Source organism: Sinocyclocheilus grahami, unplaced genomic scaffold (genome assembly GCF_001515645.1).
Source record: "Sinocyclocheilus grahami isolate Dianchi unplaced genomic scaffold, SAMN03320097.WGS_v1.1 scaffold103.1, whole genome shotgun sequence".
NCBI lineage: Eukaryota > Metazoa > Chordata > Actinopteri > Cypriniformes > Cyprinidae > Sinocyclocheilus > Sinocyclocheilus grahami.
This window is the reverse complement of record NW_015505282.1, coordinates 639,499-660,646: the sequence shown is the minus strand read 5'-3', so window position 1 is coordinate 660,646 and position 21,148 is coordinate 639,499. Positions and strand designations below refer to the sequence as shown.

At 35.9% G+C, this 21,148-nt stretch overlaps 1 protein-coding gene and 1 long non-coding RNA gene across 2 annotated transcripts in view; one reads left to right on the top strand and one right to left on the bottom strand.

Moving 5' to 3' along the window:
* The first annotated feature begins 8,399 nt into the window (after positions 1–8,399).
* On the top strand, positions 8,400–10,510 carry LOC107588467 (uncharacterized). The gene is made up of 3 exons (XR_001609584.1): positions 8,400–8,516; positions 9,271–9,362; positions 10,218–10,510. It is a non-coding gene; the product is annotated as an uncharacterized lncRNA (long non-coding RNA).
* Positions 10,511–14,307: 3,797 nt separating this feature from the next.
* The window catches only part of LOC107588466 (potassium voltage-gated channel subfamily H member 1-like), a 49,950-nt gene continuing 43,109 nt past the window's right edge, over positions 14,308–21,148 (bottom strand). The window contains exon 11 of the mRNA XM_016276570.1: positions 14,308–15,267. Within this exon, the coding sequence (XP_016132056.1) occupies positions 14,464–15,267 (804 nt within the window). The 3' untranslated portion in view covers positions 14,308–14,463. The remainder of the gene's footprint in view (positions 15,268–21,148) is intronic.

The window sequence follows — 21,148 nt, the reverse complement described above, 5'->3', positions numbered from 1 at the left end:
TCGCTACAACTCTTCTGTGCGGAGAAAAGCCTCCAATTATCGCGTCCACAAACTACAACAGCCAGCAAACCACTGGTTGGCCGACCGGATGGAGACCCCCCTCTCTCGCCCACTGTGGTGACGCAGAGGTGTCAGAGTTCACAAAGTCTGTAATGGCCGATCTGAGTGACATGTAATCTGACCAATTGCAGCCCAGAACCGACCGCAGATATCTATAACATCAGAAGGGCTCCCTGCGCGCTGGAATGAGATGGAGAGCCATTATTTCCTGACGCGCTGGATTCCGTTACCTGGACAGAACGCGAATATCTCACCGATGGAAGCACGCAGAAACGTTAAAATGGTCTTGTTTGAAAGAAGAGATCCTAATCTAATTTTGGACCCATATCCGGGTCCGCAGAGTTTAACTGTTAAGGGGCCGACAACATTTTTTTTTTTGCCAAGGACCATCACGCAAGGACAGCGAGCAGCCAGTGACCCATTGGATTGTCTCCTGTATAGACAGCATAAACCACCCGATCACAATGCGCTATAGATGGAGCATTAAGTATTTTGCTCCGCCTATACAAAGATCGCTTCACTCCAACTTCTTCCTCGTCGGCTTTTCCCCAGGGTTGTGTCTAGAGCGTTTTAAATGGGGGGGCCAGTCAAAAAAAAAAAAAAATCCGCTTGGGAGTGGAGAGATTCGTCCTCGCGCACATGGATCGCGTAACATTATGCGCTCTCGACATTGTCATTAAGATCACATTATAGACACGCCCCTGTTTTTCCCACGTTTTCACAGCAGATTTATCAAGAACAGGCTTGCTCTGCGGTGAGTGATGCGGGCCAAAGAGCCAGACAGGAGGAGCAGAGGAGTGTAGTTGGATCGGTAAATTGCTTGATAGGGACTCGCAACGGAGGCAGGAATCTAACCTATTCTAATGTGTGTGCGCCATGAGTGTAGAATACGTAAACACTTTTTAATAAAATGTAAATTCGTCCCCCGCGCTTCATAGAGGTTTCCATGGGCCATATTGTGATTTTTTTTGTACTATTTAAAGCGACTGCTTTCTATTTAAATATATATTAAAATGTAACTTATTTCTGTGATCAAAGCTGCATTTTCAGCATCATTACTCCAGTCTTCAGTGTCACATGATCTTCAGAAATCATTCTAATATGCTGATTTGTTGTTCAAGAAACATTTATTATTAGTATTATTATTATCAAAATTTAAAACAGTTGAGTACATTTTTTTCCGGGATTCTTTGATGAATAAAAAGATCAAATGATCAGTATTTATCTGAAATAAAAAGCTTTTGTAACATTATACACTATACAATTCAAAAGCTTGGAGTCAGTATAATTTTTTGGGAAATAAATTAATACTTTTATTTAGCAAGGATGCTTTAAATTGATCAAGTGATGATAAAGACATTCATAATGCTACAAAATATTTCCATTTCAGATAAATGCTGTTCTATTCATCATCTGAAAAATTCTACTCAGCTGTTTTCAACATAATAAAAATAATAATTTTAATAATTTATAATAAATTTTTTTTTGCAGCAAATCAGAATATTAGAATGATTTCTGAAGGATCATGTGACTTGAGTAATGATGCTAAAAATTCAGCTTTGAAATCACAGGAATAAATTACATTTTAACATATATTCAAATAGAAAACAGTTATTTTAAATAGTAAAAATATTTCACAATATTACTGCTTTTGCTGTATTTTGGATCAAATAAATGCAGGCTTGGTGAGCAGAAGAGACATCTTTAAAAAACATTAAAAGCCTTACTGTTCAAATACTTTTGACTGGTAGTGTATAGGCCTATCATTTATATATTTAAATTAATCAACGCTTTGGATAAAAGTGTCTGCTAAATGACTAAATGTAATGTAAATATATATAAATGGTGGTGGGCCCCTGGACCAAAAAAATGCCTGGGCCGATCTTTTGTCCGAGTCCAGCCCTGCTCACTCTCACACACACACACACACGCACGCACGCACGCACGCACGCTCGCTCACTCGCTCACTCGCACGCGCACTCACGCACGCACACACACACACTGTGAACACACACCCAGAGCAGTGTGAGCACGAAACTTTTGCCAAGCAAATACAAGTTTTTTTTTTTGTTTTTTTTTTTGTGGTGTTTTGCCTTTATTTTGATAGGGCAGTATAATGACAGGACGCTAATTGGGAGAGATAGGGGCGGGATCGCCCGTAGCCAACAGTGCTGTATGTCGGCACACTGCCCACAAGCCTATTAGCTCCGACTAAATAATCTGTTTTAAAAAGACAAAGGAAAGGACACAATGATTTAGAAGTAAAATATATAAATATAAAATATAAGTTAACATTGTGGAATGCTTGTCTTATATGTTGACTTAACCTACATGCAAGATAAAATAATTTAAAAGTAGAATAATTCTTTATTTATTTTAATGATCATTTGTTTGGCCATTATCTCTGTGATGAGCAGGATATAATGTATGGTTATTAATACAAAATAAATCCCCTCAGAGAGGCTGGAGACCTGTCCTGACTCCTAATCACCCTGATGGGGTTTATTTTGTGGTAATGACCTGCTGAATGTACATTATTACTTACATAGAAAATTCCCACCAGAGGACTTCCCTCTAGAGAGAAGAAGTGAATATGAATGTCTGGTTCAGCTGCAGAAACTGATGAATATTTTGGTTTGACATTGAGAGTGTAAACTGGCCTCTTCCTCTTTTTGAATCTTGGTGGTTAAAATCTTGCAAGTGGAAGTAATTTCTAATTTTCCAATGTTACCACACTTTCACTGTTCTTCGTGTTAGCATGTATATTTGTATAGGCATCTTCTGTTATTAATAATTATTAACTTTGAGTAATATATAAAGTACTCAAGGTCCAAAATGTACCTTTTGCCACACCCGCTAGACAAATTGAGTAGATTTATCATGGATATAATTATATACAGTTTGGTACATTTATTTTATTTTTTTTCCCAACATAGTGTCGAGTGAATTTCGGTGAAGATCGCATGAACCTTGTAAGAGGGGATGGCAATACAACCATGCATAAATTATCTGGGACATTAAACCAATTTAAACAAAAGTCACTTCAACAATGTTAAATTTGGTTCCCCTAAACTCTCAAGTTTTGTCACAATACATTAAAAAAGACCCCATTGCATGTCAATATGGGTGAGTAATGTGCATTTGATACTGTGCTTGGTATGCTGAGGAATCTGTAGAGACTTAAAGAGTTCTAAAGAGTCTCATGATTTCAGCAATCTCAATACCCTGAAAAATCTAGGCATAATCGAAGAATAAACATTGAAGCCTACACTCTAAAAAATGCTGGGTTGTTTCAACTTTAGGTCAAATATGGACTAACCCAACTTTGGGATCAAAAATGTAATGTAAAAATTTTACCCACTGGCTGGGTTAGTCCATATTTGACACAAAGTTGAGTTGAAACAACCCAACATTTTTTAGAGTGTAAGTATAACTTTGACCTGTTGGTGGCATTAGACAGATAAAGCTAGATACCACAAATTTGTCACCAGCAATCTTCCCATTACTGTGCTAAACCTCCTTCCATACAGTTCAAAGAGCTTCCATGGACTCAGTCCATGTAATGAGTAATTTCACAATTACTTTTGTTTCACAATACATTTCAAAACAGCTTTACACAATATCATGCATGAAAATATTACGCTTAGAAACAGCTCCCAAAGCAGCCGAAGGTAACTGTGACAAAGCAAAAATGGCACATGATAATACTCCACAATATATGTATATATATATATATATATATATATATATATTGCCTATATAGACTCGTATGCTCACCAAGATCATTACAATTTAAAATGGCTGTTTTCTATGTGAATATGTGTTCAAATGTAATTTATTGCTGTGATCAAAGCTGCATTTTCAGCATCATGACTCCAGTCTTCAGTGTCACATGATCTTCAGAAATCATTCTAATATGCTGATTTGCTGCTCGAGAAACATTTCTGATTATTATCAAGGTTGAAAACAGTTGTGCTGCTTCATATTTTTGAGGGGGTAAAGGAAAGAAATTAATACGTTTCTTCAGCAAGGACACATTAAATTGATCAAAAGTGACTATAAAGACATTAATAATGTTACAAAAGATCTCCGTTTCAAATAAATGCTGTTCTTTTCGACTTTATATTCATAAAAGATTCCAGGGAAAATGCATCATGATTTCCACAAACATATTACAGGTTTTTTCAATTGCTAACAAACATTGTTCAATACTGAAGCCACATTTTCAAAACTGTTCATATACAGTCTGCATTACCAACATGTATCTTGGCCAAACAGTTGATATCACCTCCAAAACTCACTCAGACCAATAAAACACTTCATATGTCTCAAAATAAGCTTGTTTCACCATAACACTGCCAACAATTCTCATTCAGAAAACAGACATTTCATTCATCACACACTGATCTAAAAAACACTAACAATGGGGATCATTACATAAACTATTAACTTGTATCTTTGAAGTCTTAATTACTTGTGCCACTCTTGATCCATGTTTCCAAAGAAAATCATTCTGAAGCCATCCATCCCATTTGTTTATCAAAAGATCACAGAGAGAGAAAAAAAAGGTGACTAAAAATAGGACATTTGGCTTGGCTTTCAGCTGAAATTGCAGTTAGTTGTGTTTGGAATAATTATTCAATTTTCAAAGCAAATTTTCTTCTAAGATTTTATATTTCAATATAATTCCTGTAGAAATGGACAGTTAGCCATCATTCTGATTTGAATGTGCTTTATCAGTTTTGAAAGCAGCATGTTAGCATTTGAAAAATGTGCTGAAAATATAAAGTGTTTTGCAGGTTGTGGAGTATGAATGACAAAAGTGTTCGTGGATTTTGAGAAATGTGCACATTGAACGCATTTTGTCTGAAAGCAATGAAAAATGATTCACAGTTTGTTTAGCAGTTTTTGTAAAGCCATCAGCTGTTAGTATTCTGTGCTTTGGTTGACTTCTGACTTCTGTTTCGCTGAATGAGTGAACAGTTTTGAAAATGTGGCTTCAGTATTGAACAATGCTTGTTAGCAATTGAAAAAAAAACTTTAAGCAGCATAATCTGTTCTCAAGGATCACGTGACACTGAATACTGGAGTAATGACTCTTGAAAATTCAGCTTTGATCACAGTAATAAATTACATAACTTTAAATATATTAAAAAAGCAAAGAGTTTTTTTTTTTTATTGTTACAATATTTCACAATATTACTGTTGCAGCTTTGGTGAGAATAAAAGACTTCTTTCCAAAACAAACAAACAAAAAACATTTATTAATTAATTCTTAATTAATCCCAATTTTTGACTGGTTACCAAAGACAATTTAATTTTTTTTTTAATTTTATAGCTATCATAATTTTAGTACTCTCATATGCAGATAAAAGCTTGAATATATTGCAATCTTGATAACTCTGAGAATAGTTTTATCATGTTCATGGATATGATAATGCTAGCGTATTTGGCCTTGGCAGATCTGATCTGATGTTGCTGCTTTAAAACAAGCAGCAACATCAGATGTTATCAGCAATACAAAGAGCATGTGAGCATGTAAGATATGCTGCTGCTGCATGAATAGGCATAGATAAATCCCATATATCAGATCTAGACAGGTGGAGCTGGGGAGGTGGAGGGTTTCAGAGGAACTCTGATAGCAGACTGCAGGACCAGCTTACAGTGAACACTTGAGCCAGACTATATAAATGTTGAGCGATCAAGCTTATTGGCTGCAGAATCAGCAGAGGCCAATCAGCTTGCGCCGTGTTGTAAATACCGTGATTGCTAGTAGATTGTGTGTCTACTGCAACAGCCTGCGCGATATGATACCTGACTGAACTGGAAATGTGTACTCTACAGGTTAAAGCTAGCATTAGCATAATCTGAAATTTGCATGTCTAAAATTCTGACATTAAATGGCCCTTTGTGTAATAAATATTAATTGCACATTTAATTTACCTGTCAAGGAATTTAATTAAAGGGCCTGCAACTCAGCTTTAGTTGTGGAGAGAGCATTACGCAGGTGATTAGCATAAGACATCAACTCGCACTTTAATTAAATATCTGTCCCAGAATGCTCTGAGGATCAGACGGGCTCTGTGGCCCTAATCAGATTATCAGAGACCCATCAGAGAAAGTAGACGTTTTTAATTGCGACTGTCTGAAGGAGTCCCGTGAAGAGCAGCGGCAGGATTCAACAGGCTAAGATGAGCTACTGCTGCTTGTGCTGTGCTTGATGATTCTGGTGTATGTTTCAGAAAATACACACTACCATTCAAAGGTTTGGGGTCAGTAAGATGTTTTTAAAGATATAAACACTTTTATTCAGCAAGGATGTATCAAATTGATCAAAAGTGACAGCAAAGACATTTCAGTGCTGTTCTTTTTAACTTCCTCTTCATCAAAGAGTGCTGAAAGAAAGAAAAAAATCATCATGGTTTCCACAAAAATGTGAAGCAGCACAACTGTATTCAACATGACAGTTTTTCTCAATTGCTAACGCACTATAACTCATTCGTTTGGCACAATTTTCCAAACCATTCATACAGTTCCTGAAACAAAGACACGTTTCTTAAAACTTTTAACACATTTCAGCTGTTTTCACACACGCTCCAATTTGCTCAGTGTTTTCAGCTAAACTCTACACAAGAACGGCATCATTTTGCACAGGTTTAACCATGTTAAACTCACAATATAACACAAATAGCACACATTTATCCATGTGTGAACATTACAGTCTTTTTTCAATTGCTAACAAGTGTTTACCAGTACTTCAAGTACTTTTTCTAAACTCTTAACACAGCAACACACCTACATCACACAATTAGCCAAATAGTTAATTTTGTGTCCAAAACCGCATTTTGTTAAATAAATACAAACTCTACATTTCAAAATGCTGAATAAATTTTTCTACATATACTAACTCTATCAAAACACAGCAAACCTGATTCAAAATCGAGTCATTCGGTCAAAACATTAGCACTAGTTTCTATCCAACAGAAACATATAGTCAACCAAAGCACAGAATACTAACAGCTGATGGCTTTACAAAAACTGCATTACTTGTCATGTTACAGTTCTACCTGCATATAATAGACAATATAAAAATCCATTGTTTTTTGTAATTTAGCCTTCAGTTTACCTTCAACTGAAACCCATTTTACATTTGTAAGTGTTGAATGAGTCATTACTTTATAGAATGTACAAAAGGAAAACAAAATAGGATCCCCTATGCAGAAATTCAATTGGAACCTTGATTGGAACTGCTCTCCAGTGGGTGGGGGTTGAATGTAGATGGTGGCTGATGCCAGTGATCAACAAAAATTCCAACTTGCATGACCTTTGGTTACTATGCAAGCTTGTTTCCGTCACAGAATAAAAAGTAAAAGAAGCTTTATACTATATTTAAGGTTTGGAACATTAGGTCTTCATTTCTGACATGCTGTGTTTAAGCATTTGTAAAATAAGACTAAAAACTTCCATGATTTTGGTTTTGGGTAAGCTTTAATGAAAAGAAAATGGAAGCATTTTAGAAACATGGTAATTGACTGCATATTGTGTGAAAACAACATGAATTGTGTTAATGATATGGTCACAACAGACGGATGTTGTGCTAATTGTCTTTAGAGTTTTGAAAATGTGACTAGAGATTGGACAAAAGGATGTTAGCACCTGAAAAAAACTGTAAGTAGCAAAACTGATGACACAGCAGTCAGAATCTCAGGATGATACACTGTAAAAAGTAATCACTGAATCTACTTAAGAAAAGTGAGTAAACATAACTGATTTTTACAAATTTGTTGAATTTACTTAATTACACTGTGTCATGTGAACTTTCAGATGGATGCAATAGTTAAACTAAACAACTTTAGTAAACAGTACTTAAGAGCATCTAGTTTGTTGGATTAAAGGTCTGTTTCCATTGTCCGGTGCAAAGAACAATGAATACCGTTTTAGAGTGAATACAATTTGAAATGGTTAAGGTATTTATTTATTTTTTTTTACAGATAGGGATCTTTTTTTCTTCAAGCTGTCAAATAACAGTAAGATTTCAGCTTTTTGGCTTGCCCACATGCTGTTGCTGCCTCATAATCCAGTAGAGCGTTTCACAATCATCATATTTATATTAATAACTTCATATATTTACTGGATTTTGGTAATCGCAGCATGTGACAAAAACATGAATGTGTTCTGCTACCCCTATTTTAATTTATTCAATGTGTTGCGAGTCCCTGCATATGTGCAATGTGAACATGTACAGGTGATTGGAGACGATGTAAAAAAAAAAAATAAAATATATGTATATATAAATTTCCCCAATCCCACTATGTGCCCTAATAACTCTAGACCAGTAGGTTGCGGAAGTGCATCAGTAGGTGGCGGAAGGTTGGTTTAAACAAAACATCACCAGAAGAAGACAACGAACTGAACTTCAGAGTCAGATCGTGTTTGAAATGTGGCCGCAAGATTAGGTACGTTTTTGGTGGTCTACTTATAAACTATATTGTCACGGTGTGTGCTATCGGTTTTGAGGAAAAGAAAAGGCCGATTTTATTAGTTTTTACTGACGAGCATTACTGTAACCGTCAGTTAGTGTACTAGCTAGCCAGTGGCTTGCAAGCTAGATTACAAACATCGATCTTCCTCTTTACTGCTAGTTATAACATGAAATAAATGTGAGTAAGCATCATAAAGTATGTTGAGCGATACAGTACAACTTAATGAAATGTATCATGTCTTATGTAGGCCTAATCCATTTTTCTGTATTTAATGCTTGAACACACGTCATGAAAACAAGTTTTTATCACAACCACCGTTTAAATTTTTATATTTCAGAAATTTCTTTGGAGTAGAAACTTCATTTAAAATAGTTTTTAAATGTGCGTCAATGCCCAGCACTAATTATTACCATTTTCTTTTCATATTCTATGTGCTCTTTTTTGGGGACTTAAACTCATGCAGTGGAAGTTCTACTTGTTTATTGAGTGAAAAGGGAGCTCAACTGCTGAAAAACTGATTAAAATATGGAAGCTATGGAATATGAAAATTCTCCAATTCCATGTGTCCACATAGTATATGCTTATTCACATAGGTGCGCTTAATAAAAAATCATATTTTGCAGTTTTGTGAAACCCTGCACAGAATAAGTAGATATTAATTATATTTTATGCTGAGTGCTTGTGCTTTGAGTGATATTAAATATGAGTTTTTTTTATAAATGTACAGACATCTGACATCAATGGGCGATGAACAGCAGTTCTCCATAGCCTTCCACTCTTCCTCGAAAAGGACCTTACTGATTTTACAAGACATGTTTTGTAAGTAATTTTGTCTGTTATATTCTGGTTATTTAGTGTAATGCAGACAATTCTTGAAACCTGGCAAGAAAAAAATCAGGACACAGAAACAATATAAGATAGAAAGAAATAAAGAAAGTGAAAAAAAAACTTCTAAGGAAAAAGGGAAAGGGAATGTATAATAAAAGAACAGAGTTGGAAAGAAGAGAGAAAAAACTTAAAGGGTTAGTTCACTCAAAAAATTTAATTCTATCATTAATTACTCACCCTCATGTCGTTCCAAACCTTTAAGACCTTAGTTCATTCTCGGAACACAAATTAAGATGTTTCTGATGAAATGATTTAATTTGTTCTCAGATTTCATCAAAAATATCTTCATTTGTGTTCCGAGAATGAACTAAGGTCTTAAAGGTTTGGAACGACATTGTGTTTGAAAGAAATAAAGAAATCAGATAAGCAAGAGAACAAAAACAAAGAGTCTAATATATGAGTGATAGAGATCATGTGAAAACCACTCGTTTAAGACATGGCCTATGAGGGTGCTCTCTTGATCATTGTTTTCTGGTCAGATTTTAGAAATCACACAAAAGAGAATATATATGTCAGTATTTAACAAAAATTTTCAAATGTCAAAGCAGCAGTTTCAGAATAGATTATTGTATAGCTGGCATACTGTTCAGTTTGTTTTGTCTTTTTGTATAACAGATTGAATGTCTTTTTTTTATCTCTGGGATCCACTGCTGTGCCCAGTTTGAAAAGGCATTTATATCTAAACATAATACACAGATATTAATTTGTTTGCAAATGTTTAACCTGAATATGTACTCTTAAAATGTAATTACTTATTTTTGTCATATTGTACTCCTAGTGGACTAGGACTATGATGAAGAAGAGATGTCAGTCGGCCTGTTGACTGTGATCCCTGATCTGAGGACTCTAGAGCCATACCTAACTCACTGCATTACTGCAATCTACTGCAATAATTTTGGAAGGTACAATTGTATTGGATGATCTGGAAAATCCCCCCCAAGATATGCCTGCTCTTTGGACTCATTTATGCTATGACATTATAGTATCCTCCAGTACTGAAGGACACCTTTGATTTCATTCAATGGCTGAACCTAGAATGCAATCTCTGAAAAATCTTCTGATGTAGAAAGATGTCATTGTGGTGTGATGGAGTATTTTTCAGTGTAATAGTTCATGATTGACCATTATTTATTTAGAAAAAGGTAATTCTAGAAAATGGTAAATCTAGATTTACAAGTTGTCATAAAAGGGATGTTGATGTTTTTTTCTATTTATTTCCTGAGTGCAGTCTGTGCAATTTTTCTTACAGTGTTAAATTGTTGATTTGATAGCATGCCTAAAAAGTAATGACTTGAAGTATCATTGTTTTATTAAACAAATAAATGCCCTATTGTTGTGCTAACAATCTGTTTTCTGTCTTTGTATTAACAATTTTAAGTTTTGAGTACAGCTTACTTGAGAAATTTAAGGCAATCAGTTTCCACACATTTGTCTAGTAATGTGAACAAAGCAGACTTGTTAAGAGAACTGTTTTGTTTGAGTTCTGTGCACTAAGCTTAACTTAAATCTCTAAATTGGCTGAACTTGTCAAATTGAGTTACCAGCACTCAAGTTTTCTGGTAACCTATACATATACACAAGTTACCTATACAAAGTTACAGTAAGTTTTATTAACTCAAAAATTATAAACTAATTTGCTTGAGAAATTTGAGGCAATCAGTTTCCACAGGTTTTCCAAGTAAGTTCAACTCATTACTTTTTACAGTGTATAACAAGGAGCACAGGAACATAGGAAAATGAGTCCTACTAGTGGGAGACAAAGAGGAAGAGGAGGGGAAAAGAAAACTGAAGGGGACGGGGTCAAAGGACATTTATTACTGATGAAATACACAGCACAATAGTTGATAATGTTCTTGTGCATGAGGACAGCTGGCCTACAGGCTCATCTACAGGCTTTCAATACTACTTTCAGATCAAATATAATGACAGAACAGTAGCAGTACTTCAGATGAGAGAACTTTGACTTTTTATATATATATGTACATTAAATACTGAAGAACAAGTTGTACACCCTCAAACTCATAACTGCTGAACTGATTTGTAGCCAAGTACAGTACTTCTTACATGTACTGTATTTTTGCAGAACTAAGAGATGACTATATTTTGTTGTGTTCATATGCAATCCTTTGGTATTTGACCTTTTCCTTTCTACAGTAGTGCTTTTCATCTACTGTACTGTAAGATCTCTTTACAGCAGTGTAATGAAAATTATATTTTCTTACTGTAAAGTTTGTTGTTGAATTTCACTGTATCTGCTATATTTACTGTAACATGTATCTGCTCTAATTATGTTGTATACTGTAATAGACATTGAGCTGTAAAATGATACCCGATTGCCAAAAGAAGGTATTTGCAACAGTGTTATGAATTGATCTCATTAGTGTGTAAGACTATGTTGTTGTGTGTGTGTTTCTGAGGGCTTGTGTGTCATGTCTGAGGGCGACGTTTGTTTGTTTTTTCAGCAAGATTGAATAGTTTTGAGTAGAGAGCTTCATTTTGACCTGAAAATAGGAAGCATGGGGAATTGGGTGAGAAGTTATGGATTTGTGTTTAGAGTTTCGAGAAAAGGAGTCACAATTTCAAGAAATGTGTCTAAGCAATCGATAAAAACTGTAATAATCAGAAATGTTTCTTGAGCAGCAAATCAGCATATTAAAATGATTTCTGAAGATCATGTGACACTAAAGACTGGAGGAATGATGCTGAAAATTCAGCTTTGATCACAGCAATAAATTACACTTCAACAGACATTCAAACAGAAACAGTTATTTTAAAGTATAATAACTGTTTTTGACTGTATTTTTAATCACATAAATGCAGCAATTGGTGTGCAGAAGATACTTATTTCAAAAACATTGTTTCAGCAACACTGTGTATCACAAAAATACTTCACTAAAATTGATTTTAGCAAGTTGAGAATTTAAAGATATGAATATGAATAATATGTAATGCAAAGTATAAATGACTTCATATAAACATTTGACACATTTTAATCGACAGTTGTATTTCTTGTGCTTTCATGTTATTCATTTATATAGATCAACTGGACATAATAAAAAAAGTAAATAAAAATAAGTACAAATACTGTAATTTATATTCCTTTTAAGATAAGAAAAATGAGACCTTACCTTCGTGTTAAGGCTCATGACCTGATATGAATGATTTTACATGAAGAACTTTGTGTGTGTGTGTGTGTGTGTGTGTGTATGTGTGTGTGTGTGTGTATGTGTGTGTGTGTGTGTGTGTGTGTGTATTTTCATTCCCAAAGTGGCCGTACTAGATATTCCATTTAGAACCATCATACTTTAATAATCAAGTATCTCCACTAATTTAGCTAAACTTGGATCTTGAAAAAAAAAAGTACAGTAATTGTTAATAGCTAATGTAAAGGTAAGACAACTGCTATCAGCATTAAAATATTTTGCAGTTCCATTTTTCCGATTATCTTCAGACTAAACTCAGAGTAAAAATAAAAGTACAATCAGTAAGTCCCATCAAGTCAGTTTCACAGTGTACACACTGATTCATTCTGCATACAGGATATACATTGACTCAAACATTAAAGTTGTGCAGTGCAAAATTTTCAAAACAAGCGTTTAACACTTCGGGTTGGAAACGCTATGATATACCTTTCTCCTTCAGTTTCTTGGAAATGACATTTACAAAACAAACTGGACTTAACACTTTATAAAAGATACTAGATTTTTGGCAAGAATGCTAAATAACACTGCTGCTCCTTATTTAATGCTTCCTTTGTTCTCATATTACTCCAGACAATGGCATATGTCTCATTTATACACTTAAACAGTTTTCATTATTGCTTATCCACCACCTAATTTGTTAACTTTGTACATCTGATAAAAATGGTACATACAGTGCACAATACACTTTTTGATATTCCCAAATTTAGCATAACACTTTCCCTTAACTATTTCCTGTAAGTGTTTTTTAAAGTTGATCTAAAATCTGATCTAAAAAAGAGCCAGAGTTATGAAGCTGTCAAAAAAAACAAAACCAAGCACAATGTATTTAACATCCACCAAGGATTCACGGACAGGGGAATTTAGGTTCTTATGCATTTGTCACTATTGATATATTGCATATTGTCACATTATTGAGAGCACAGCATTTAGTTACATAAACAGGCTACAGTATTTTATAGTATGATGCTATGTGAAAAAACTTATATTCATCATATAGTACATTTTGTCAGTCCCAGACAAACAATAACCAGGTTGATGATTTTCCAGGTTGAAGACTTTTGAAATGTGGCTTTAACAGTATGTGCATGTGCCTGGTAGCAAAATTGGCCTATCTATAAAACAAGAGCAGAGGAATTATTCATAAATTGTCACATTTTGCTTGACTGACAAATTATCAGACATATGATTTAACAGTAAAAACAGAAGGAGACTTAAATGACCATGCAAAAATGTCAACCATTGTACAAAAAAAAAGGACAATTGATATTCATTATAGTGACATATTCCATAATATGTAAATTCTATATATCCGTATATTATGTGTTGATTATTAAAGTGTGTAATTCTTGTTCCACTGAAGGCAACAGAATTTGAAAAAATAAGCGCCGTTGCACCATATCACTCAAAACAAAATGATGGTTCCAAAATGGATTTTTGGTTCCCCAAGTGAACAGTTCTTAAAAGAACAATTTTTTCTTGGTGTGAAGAACATTTTAATGATCTAAAGAATGTTTTTTCCACTATATAGATCCTTATGTGCAATGGAAAGCTTCCATGGATGTTAAAAAGATTTGGAGAAATTCAGCAGTAGTGAGCAACTGATGTAATGCTAAACTTCTCCAAATCTCATCCAATGAAGAAACAAACTCATCTACAACTTGGACGGCCTGAGATTAAAGTTTTCATTTTTGGGTGAACTATTCCTTTGAAGGTTTTTCATGGTAACACTGATCCCAGTAAAGAACCTTTATTTTTTTAGGAGTGTATGAGCGCCTCATCAGGACCAAACCATGTTCCCCTCAGCCCATCGCATCAGATATGAAACCCTATTAGGAGAACATGTTGTCATCTTTTTCTGAATCTGGAGAATCTGGTCTTGACATGTCAAACAGTTTTGAAGATCCTGAGGTCTTTCTGTCTTTGAGAAGCCGGAGCATCTCGGCGAGCTGGCCTTCAAGGGCGCTCATTCTGCTGCTGAGGGAGAGGATGTCACCTCGCAGCTCCTGCTTCAGTTCCATAAAGCAGGCCTGGAGACTCTGCTCTGGAATGGGGCAAAAGGCTCGCTTGCCCTCGGCCTGCAAGGGGCTCCGATCCTGAGGGGTTTGAGCGCTCCCGTCACTCTTGGTGATGCCGCTATCCCACGAGTTCCACTTAGTCCTGTCTGGAAGCATCTCCATGGACTCGGCTTTGGACACAGAACACCAGGAGAGATCGGACTTGGCTGTGGCATCTTTAAACCGACCCCAGCCTTTGTTTTTGGGAGGTTCTGCTGACTTGTTTCCTGTACAGGTTCCATTAGGGGCCACAGGAGTGCAGAGTTTGGCTTGACATGACATTCTAGACGCTGAGGAGGAGGACACAGAGGTAATGTGTGTGGCTGGACTTTCAGTGACTGTGACGACGCTGGTGGTTGCAGTGCTCTCGTGTACCACGGTCTCCATTCTGCCTCGCTCCACGTCCGGTTCTCCTTGACTCACTTGCTCCACCGCCAGACGGGCCTCCTTCTGCTGACGGAACCGCTGGAAGAGACGCCGCACCGGGTGATCTGCAGGAAGATTCAGAGGCGCTTCGTTCTTCCGTCGCAGCATCTCCTCTTCCTCCCGTTTGACGTCACTTATTTTACGGAAGATGATCTGTGTGATTCAAACAAGAAAGTATATTTATGCATAAATAAAATTAAAGTTAAAATATAAAATAGTTTTTAAAGAATAGATTATGTGATCGCTTATGTGAAGAACAGACCAATATTTAAGCTGCAATTATTAAAAAAAAAAAATCCAGATTTCAAGATTCTCAGGTTCGACATTGAAAACATAATTTGATGACCATAATGCACAAGATGCATTTGAACGTGCTGAATGCAACACGAATGAGATTTGAGAGCTTGCGCAGAGGGCAAGATGTTAAGCAAATAATGACTTTTGGTCTGAATTTTGGACTGTTCACATAGAACTACAGTATTACAAAATCAGGAATAGAGCTGGAATTGAAGCTTAAAATAAAAATATATACACTGAACAAAATTATAAACGCAACACTTTTGTTTTTGCCCCCATTTTTCATGAGCTGAACTCAAAGATCTAAGACTTTTTCTATGTACACAAAAGGCCTATTTCTCTCAAATATTGTTCACAAATCTGTCTAAATTTGTGTTAGTGAGCACTTCTCCTTTGCCGAGATAATCCATCCACCTCACAGGTGTGGCATATCAAGATGCTGCTTAGACAGCATGATTATTGCACAGGTGTGCCTTAGGCTGGCCACAATAAAAGGCCACTCTAAAATGTGCAGTTTTATCACACAGCACAATGCCACAGATATCGCAAGTTTTGAGGGAGCGTGCAATTGGCATGCTGACTGCAGGAATGTCCACCAGAGCTGTTGCCCGTGATTTTAATGTTCATTTCTCTACCATAAGCCGTCTCCAAAGGCGTTTCAGAGAATTTGGCAGTACATCCAACCGGCCTCACAACCGCAGACCACGTGTAACCACACCAGCACAGGACGTCCACATCCAGCAACTTCACTGAGAGGAGTGGACCAACATTCCACAGACCACAATCAACAACCTGATCAACTCTATGCGAAGGAGATGTGTTGCACTGCTTGGTGGTCACACCAGATACTGACTGGTTTTCAGACCCTGTTTTCGGACCCTGCACCACATTACAAAACTGTAATGTGGTGCAGCCATCAAATACAAAAGTGCTAACATATATTCCTTACACCTTGAATACGTGTGTACACATCTTAATCATTTATTATTATTATTATTATTATTATTTAAATACATGTCTTGCTTTGGGAAACCTTTCTAAAAACTAAATAATGTTACTCACTGACTTATACAACATTCTATAAGTCACCATAAACGTTTTGGGAACATAACACCAATGCATGTGAAAAAGCGTATTACATACATTTTCCTGAAATTGCAAATATAACCCTCCTTGTACCAACATGCACAAATATGTATTTAGATCACAATGAAATGGTTAGTTTACAATACAGTTAGATACTTGTTTACAACAATGACTGGACAAATTCACCCTTTAAAACCTTAAAAATCATAAAATAATCTATTCATAATTCAATTTCAGACTTCTTACACATAGATGTTATCATGAGCTATAAACAGTATAACATTACAATAAAAAGGGGTTTTAAAGTCCATTTCACATACCATTATGCATATGAATTTTATAAATAAGGTATATTATTTATAAATACCAAAACTAAGTGTAGATAAAAAGTTTGGTGAGTTGCACCACATGACATTTTACAACCTAAACCAACCTTTCCTTGCCAAATAATCTATATTTTAAAATCCACTCTCTATGACATAATTTCCTGTTTCAAGTTTGTTTTCTTTTTTCTGCATGTTGGTCGCACCACATGACTTAAAGCCATGCTTATTACAGAAAATGCATTTTTAATTAATAAACTAAAGGTTAGGATGATATAAATGAGCAACACATCATTGACCCAGAATTTTTCAGTGCCCTTGGTCACTGTGCACTTCACTACATCTGTCTGAGCTCTTGACCCTTGAGCATCTCGAATGATGAGGAGCGCGTCATGTGGTTCATTTTGAAGTGTTGCTAGAGGGGTTAGTCACTGCTATCTTTAGCTTCATGATGCATCAAAACCTGGCATTGTAGAAGCAAGTCTGTACTGATTTCTGAAAGAACAAATCACATTTATACAATAAGCTGATAAGCGGCTGTACCCAAAAGGTAAACATGGATTTTCTCCTGGACCAACATCCTTGTTGGTCTTGGTTCCACTGATCCAACTCATGTGAATGATTCTGAATCCCACGCATTTGTCAGTTGCCAAAGGAGTCGAACCCCCTTGAGGTCTGTGACCCGCATGCTGTCATTTTTGCTCATGGTAACTCATTTCCAAATGCATCACATCACAGCCAATCACATGAGCTGTAAATACTATGAGACTACAGAAACACACAGGGTCCCAAACACAAGCCCTATCTAAAGCTGTAATATGAAAGGTAAAAGGCAGGTATAAATATGTTAATTTTTGAGAACCCTCAAAAAATCCAACATAGGCTCACTGGAAAAACACACCAAAAACTTTTATGCCTTTTCACACAATTTATGATGCTTAGACTTATTTTTGTGCAGTTACTTGCACAATACTGACCTTAACATACTTTTACCATAGTGCATGATTTGTAAACGAATACATTTTAAACTTTGTCTCACATAAGCAGCGCCATATATATAGCATTTCTGACTTCGTCATTACTACTTGCATTACTAACTTGCTCGGTAGCGCACCTGGTAAAGCATTGTACTGGAGATGTGAAGTGCTCAGGTATGAATCTCTGAAACATGAGCCACGATAAAAGAATTTAAAGACTCGTAGAAGCTAAAATAACATGGTTGCTTAAGCAAATGCATTTTTATCTCACATTTTACTTTGTTAACGCTTTCATGTTTAAAGTAGGGTTCAGTACAGATGGTGCATTATTTTCAAACCATTGAACCTTTAGCGCCACTCATTAGGAATTTAATTTCCGAACTACCGCATTACGCACAACAACCAGCATAATAAAACCTTTCCAGATTCATGTTCATCTGTTTTGGAAAAAAATTAAACACGCTTTTAGCACCACTTACTGGACATTTCACTTCAAAAGTGTTGTGAATGTTTAAAAAGGCAATGTAACATTATTCTGCCAAATTGTTCCTACAGGCAATTTTTTTTTCCAATGAGCAAAAAAAAAAAAAAACAGTCACTGGTAAAACATCTACTAGAACATAAAGACATATCTGTAGTTTACATGTTGTATATGTTAATATGCAGAAATGGCCTGTTGACCTCATTATGTTTCTTTTATCGAATCTCGCAAAACTCAAGGTCACTAATAAAATCAGGTGCTAATTAGTCAATGATAACCAGGCAATCCTTAACTCCTTGGGTATTACTGTGTTTGTTTAACAAGAATGTTGTCACAGGATCTACAAAAGATGTTGATCCAGACATAAGTCTTACTTGGCAAAACCTCAGTCAGTTTCTTCAAACTCCCTGAAAAATTGGACTGGAGGCGGACAATATTCAGGAGTGTCATTTTTCTGATGTCTCAAAGCCATATATAATGAGTTTTGGGGGTTAGAGAGATTTATAGTTTATTGCTCGAGTCTGAAAACTGACTGAAAACAACAAACACGTATTTCTTCATGTCGAATCTTGATCAGCCATCTGCAGAGAATTACGGCAGTTCGAGATAACATGCTACATACCCATCTCTCTGATAGTGTTGTATGTCCAAGACAAACGTGTTTCACTAGAGATGGCAAAAGCACATTTTACATATGTTTATCGATGCAGTCAATAACCCATTGGTTTCAACGGAAAAACTTTCAAAGTTGGCATGAAACAGAAGTTGCAATTGTCTTTTCTTCCCTATTTTGTGAGTGAAACAGCTTCTCGAACAAGAAAAAATGTGAGTGAATGGCTGTCCCTTCCTCGCACCGAGACATATACCATCAGAGAAGAAATGTCATCGCGAGAGGGAGAGGAAGTTATTTTGATTAAAGATAATGAGGGCACATGTATTAAAACAAATGATGTGCATGGATGCATCATTAATAATGTACACTGCAATGGAACGACATGAATGTGAGTAAATGATGGCAGAATTTTCTATTTTGGCTGAACTGTTTCTTTAAGTCATTACCAGAAGGTTTAACAGTAATTATTTTAGAGTCTTTAAAGAGACGCAGTAAGATAATTGCACTTTCAGCACAAACTCCCATGAGTGTGGAAATGTATCCGGCTGTTACAGTATGTCATTAGCTCTAGCACACTTCCATCTTCATTTACTCGCTCCAGTGAAGGTGACCAGTGACAATTTACTGCTCATGATGATCAATAGAGTCACAGGACTTTAAAATTGGCTTCCAATGTCCGTTATTAGCATAGAGGTGACAGTAAACAGCTGGATGTCTCAAAGATGAACTACTCCAACCATTCAAGAAATGACTTAAGTGACGTAAGAATTTTTAATATTTCAGACTGGCATACTATCCCAAAGCAAAGGGTTGGTTATTGATTTTTTCAGGTTTTTTATTACCTATTATCCACATGCAATGTCATGAGGTTGTATGACCACAATGCAGTGCACTACATATAATTTATCAAGAAATAATATTTTATTTATTGATTTTTTTTAAACAGTAGGTAGCAAAGTTCGTATTCCATTATGAACGAACCTGAACAAATCAAACTGATCCTTTGTGAGATTGAAGTCTTTTGTGCAATTAATTAAAAAGTCTCATTATAATAATTTGTTTTTGAATCAGACTAGACTGATTAAGCTAAATGTTTTTGCGTGCAGCAATTAAAGACAGCGCTATAGACATGAGCACTCAATAATGTGTTGGAAAAACTGTCTATTTCACCATTATGCGATGAAGGTGAAGTAATTTGTTGGACATATATTCATGAAGTGTCATTTTTTTAAATAAAAATACATGCTTGAGATAGTTTCCAAACCTGCCCATCAGCAGAATCTATTCACAAGGTGAACATGCTTCTGTAATATAATATTTCACAAGCAGCCACTCACCTGAAACTGGTTCAACAACCTCATTAAGCACTTTAGTGGACAAACAAGAGACTAGGTACTTTTCCAATGGTTGGATGTGACCTAAATCAATGATATGAGGCCTTCTGAGACCCATGTATTACAAAAAAAATAATACAGTGTTGTTACATGTGCACAGGGCCAGGTCAGGCCACACGTTTTAGCTGTGTTGTGTGATTATCATATACAGACAGACATGGTTATAGCACAAGCCCGGCCACAGATCAATGATACGAGAGACACAGACAGGAACAGAAAATGGAGGAGAATGTAAATAAAGGATGAGTCTGTGGGAGATTGAATTAAAATACCAATGAAGATCATGAAAAGCCTGACCCGCTTGAACAAATGCAGAACTAAAAGGAAAGATGTTGTGAAAAGGATACAAGAGAAATTAAATAGTATTATATTTGAAGGGAAGGTGAAAACCAGGAGAGATTTGTCTGAATTAAAAGCACACAGAAATGTCTCAGTAAGATAAGCAGCTGTTAGTGAGCGAGCGCTGTGATCAATACCAGTGCCCAGCGCTCAGATCTCTGCTGTGTGCTGCCCCGTCCAGAGGACACTGAAGGATACAGATCTGTCCATTCCAGAACACAATCAAAACCAGCGATCTGTGACCGAGAGCTTTAAGAGCACCCTTATGTCACTGTCCGTAAGCTCTGGTGATCAAGGTTATAGTTCACCATAATGGAACCTTCTGTCATTATTTACTGTCCTATGTGTGTTTTTTACATCCATCCATCCATCCGTCCTTCCGTCCGTCTGTCTGTCTTTCTTTTTGTCTGTGTCTGTCTGTCTGTCTGTCTGTCTGTCTGTCTGTCTGTCTGTCTGCCGATCTATCTATCTATCTATCTATCTATCTATCTATCTATCTATCTATCTATCTATCTATCTATCTA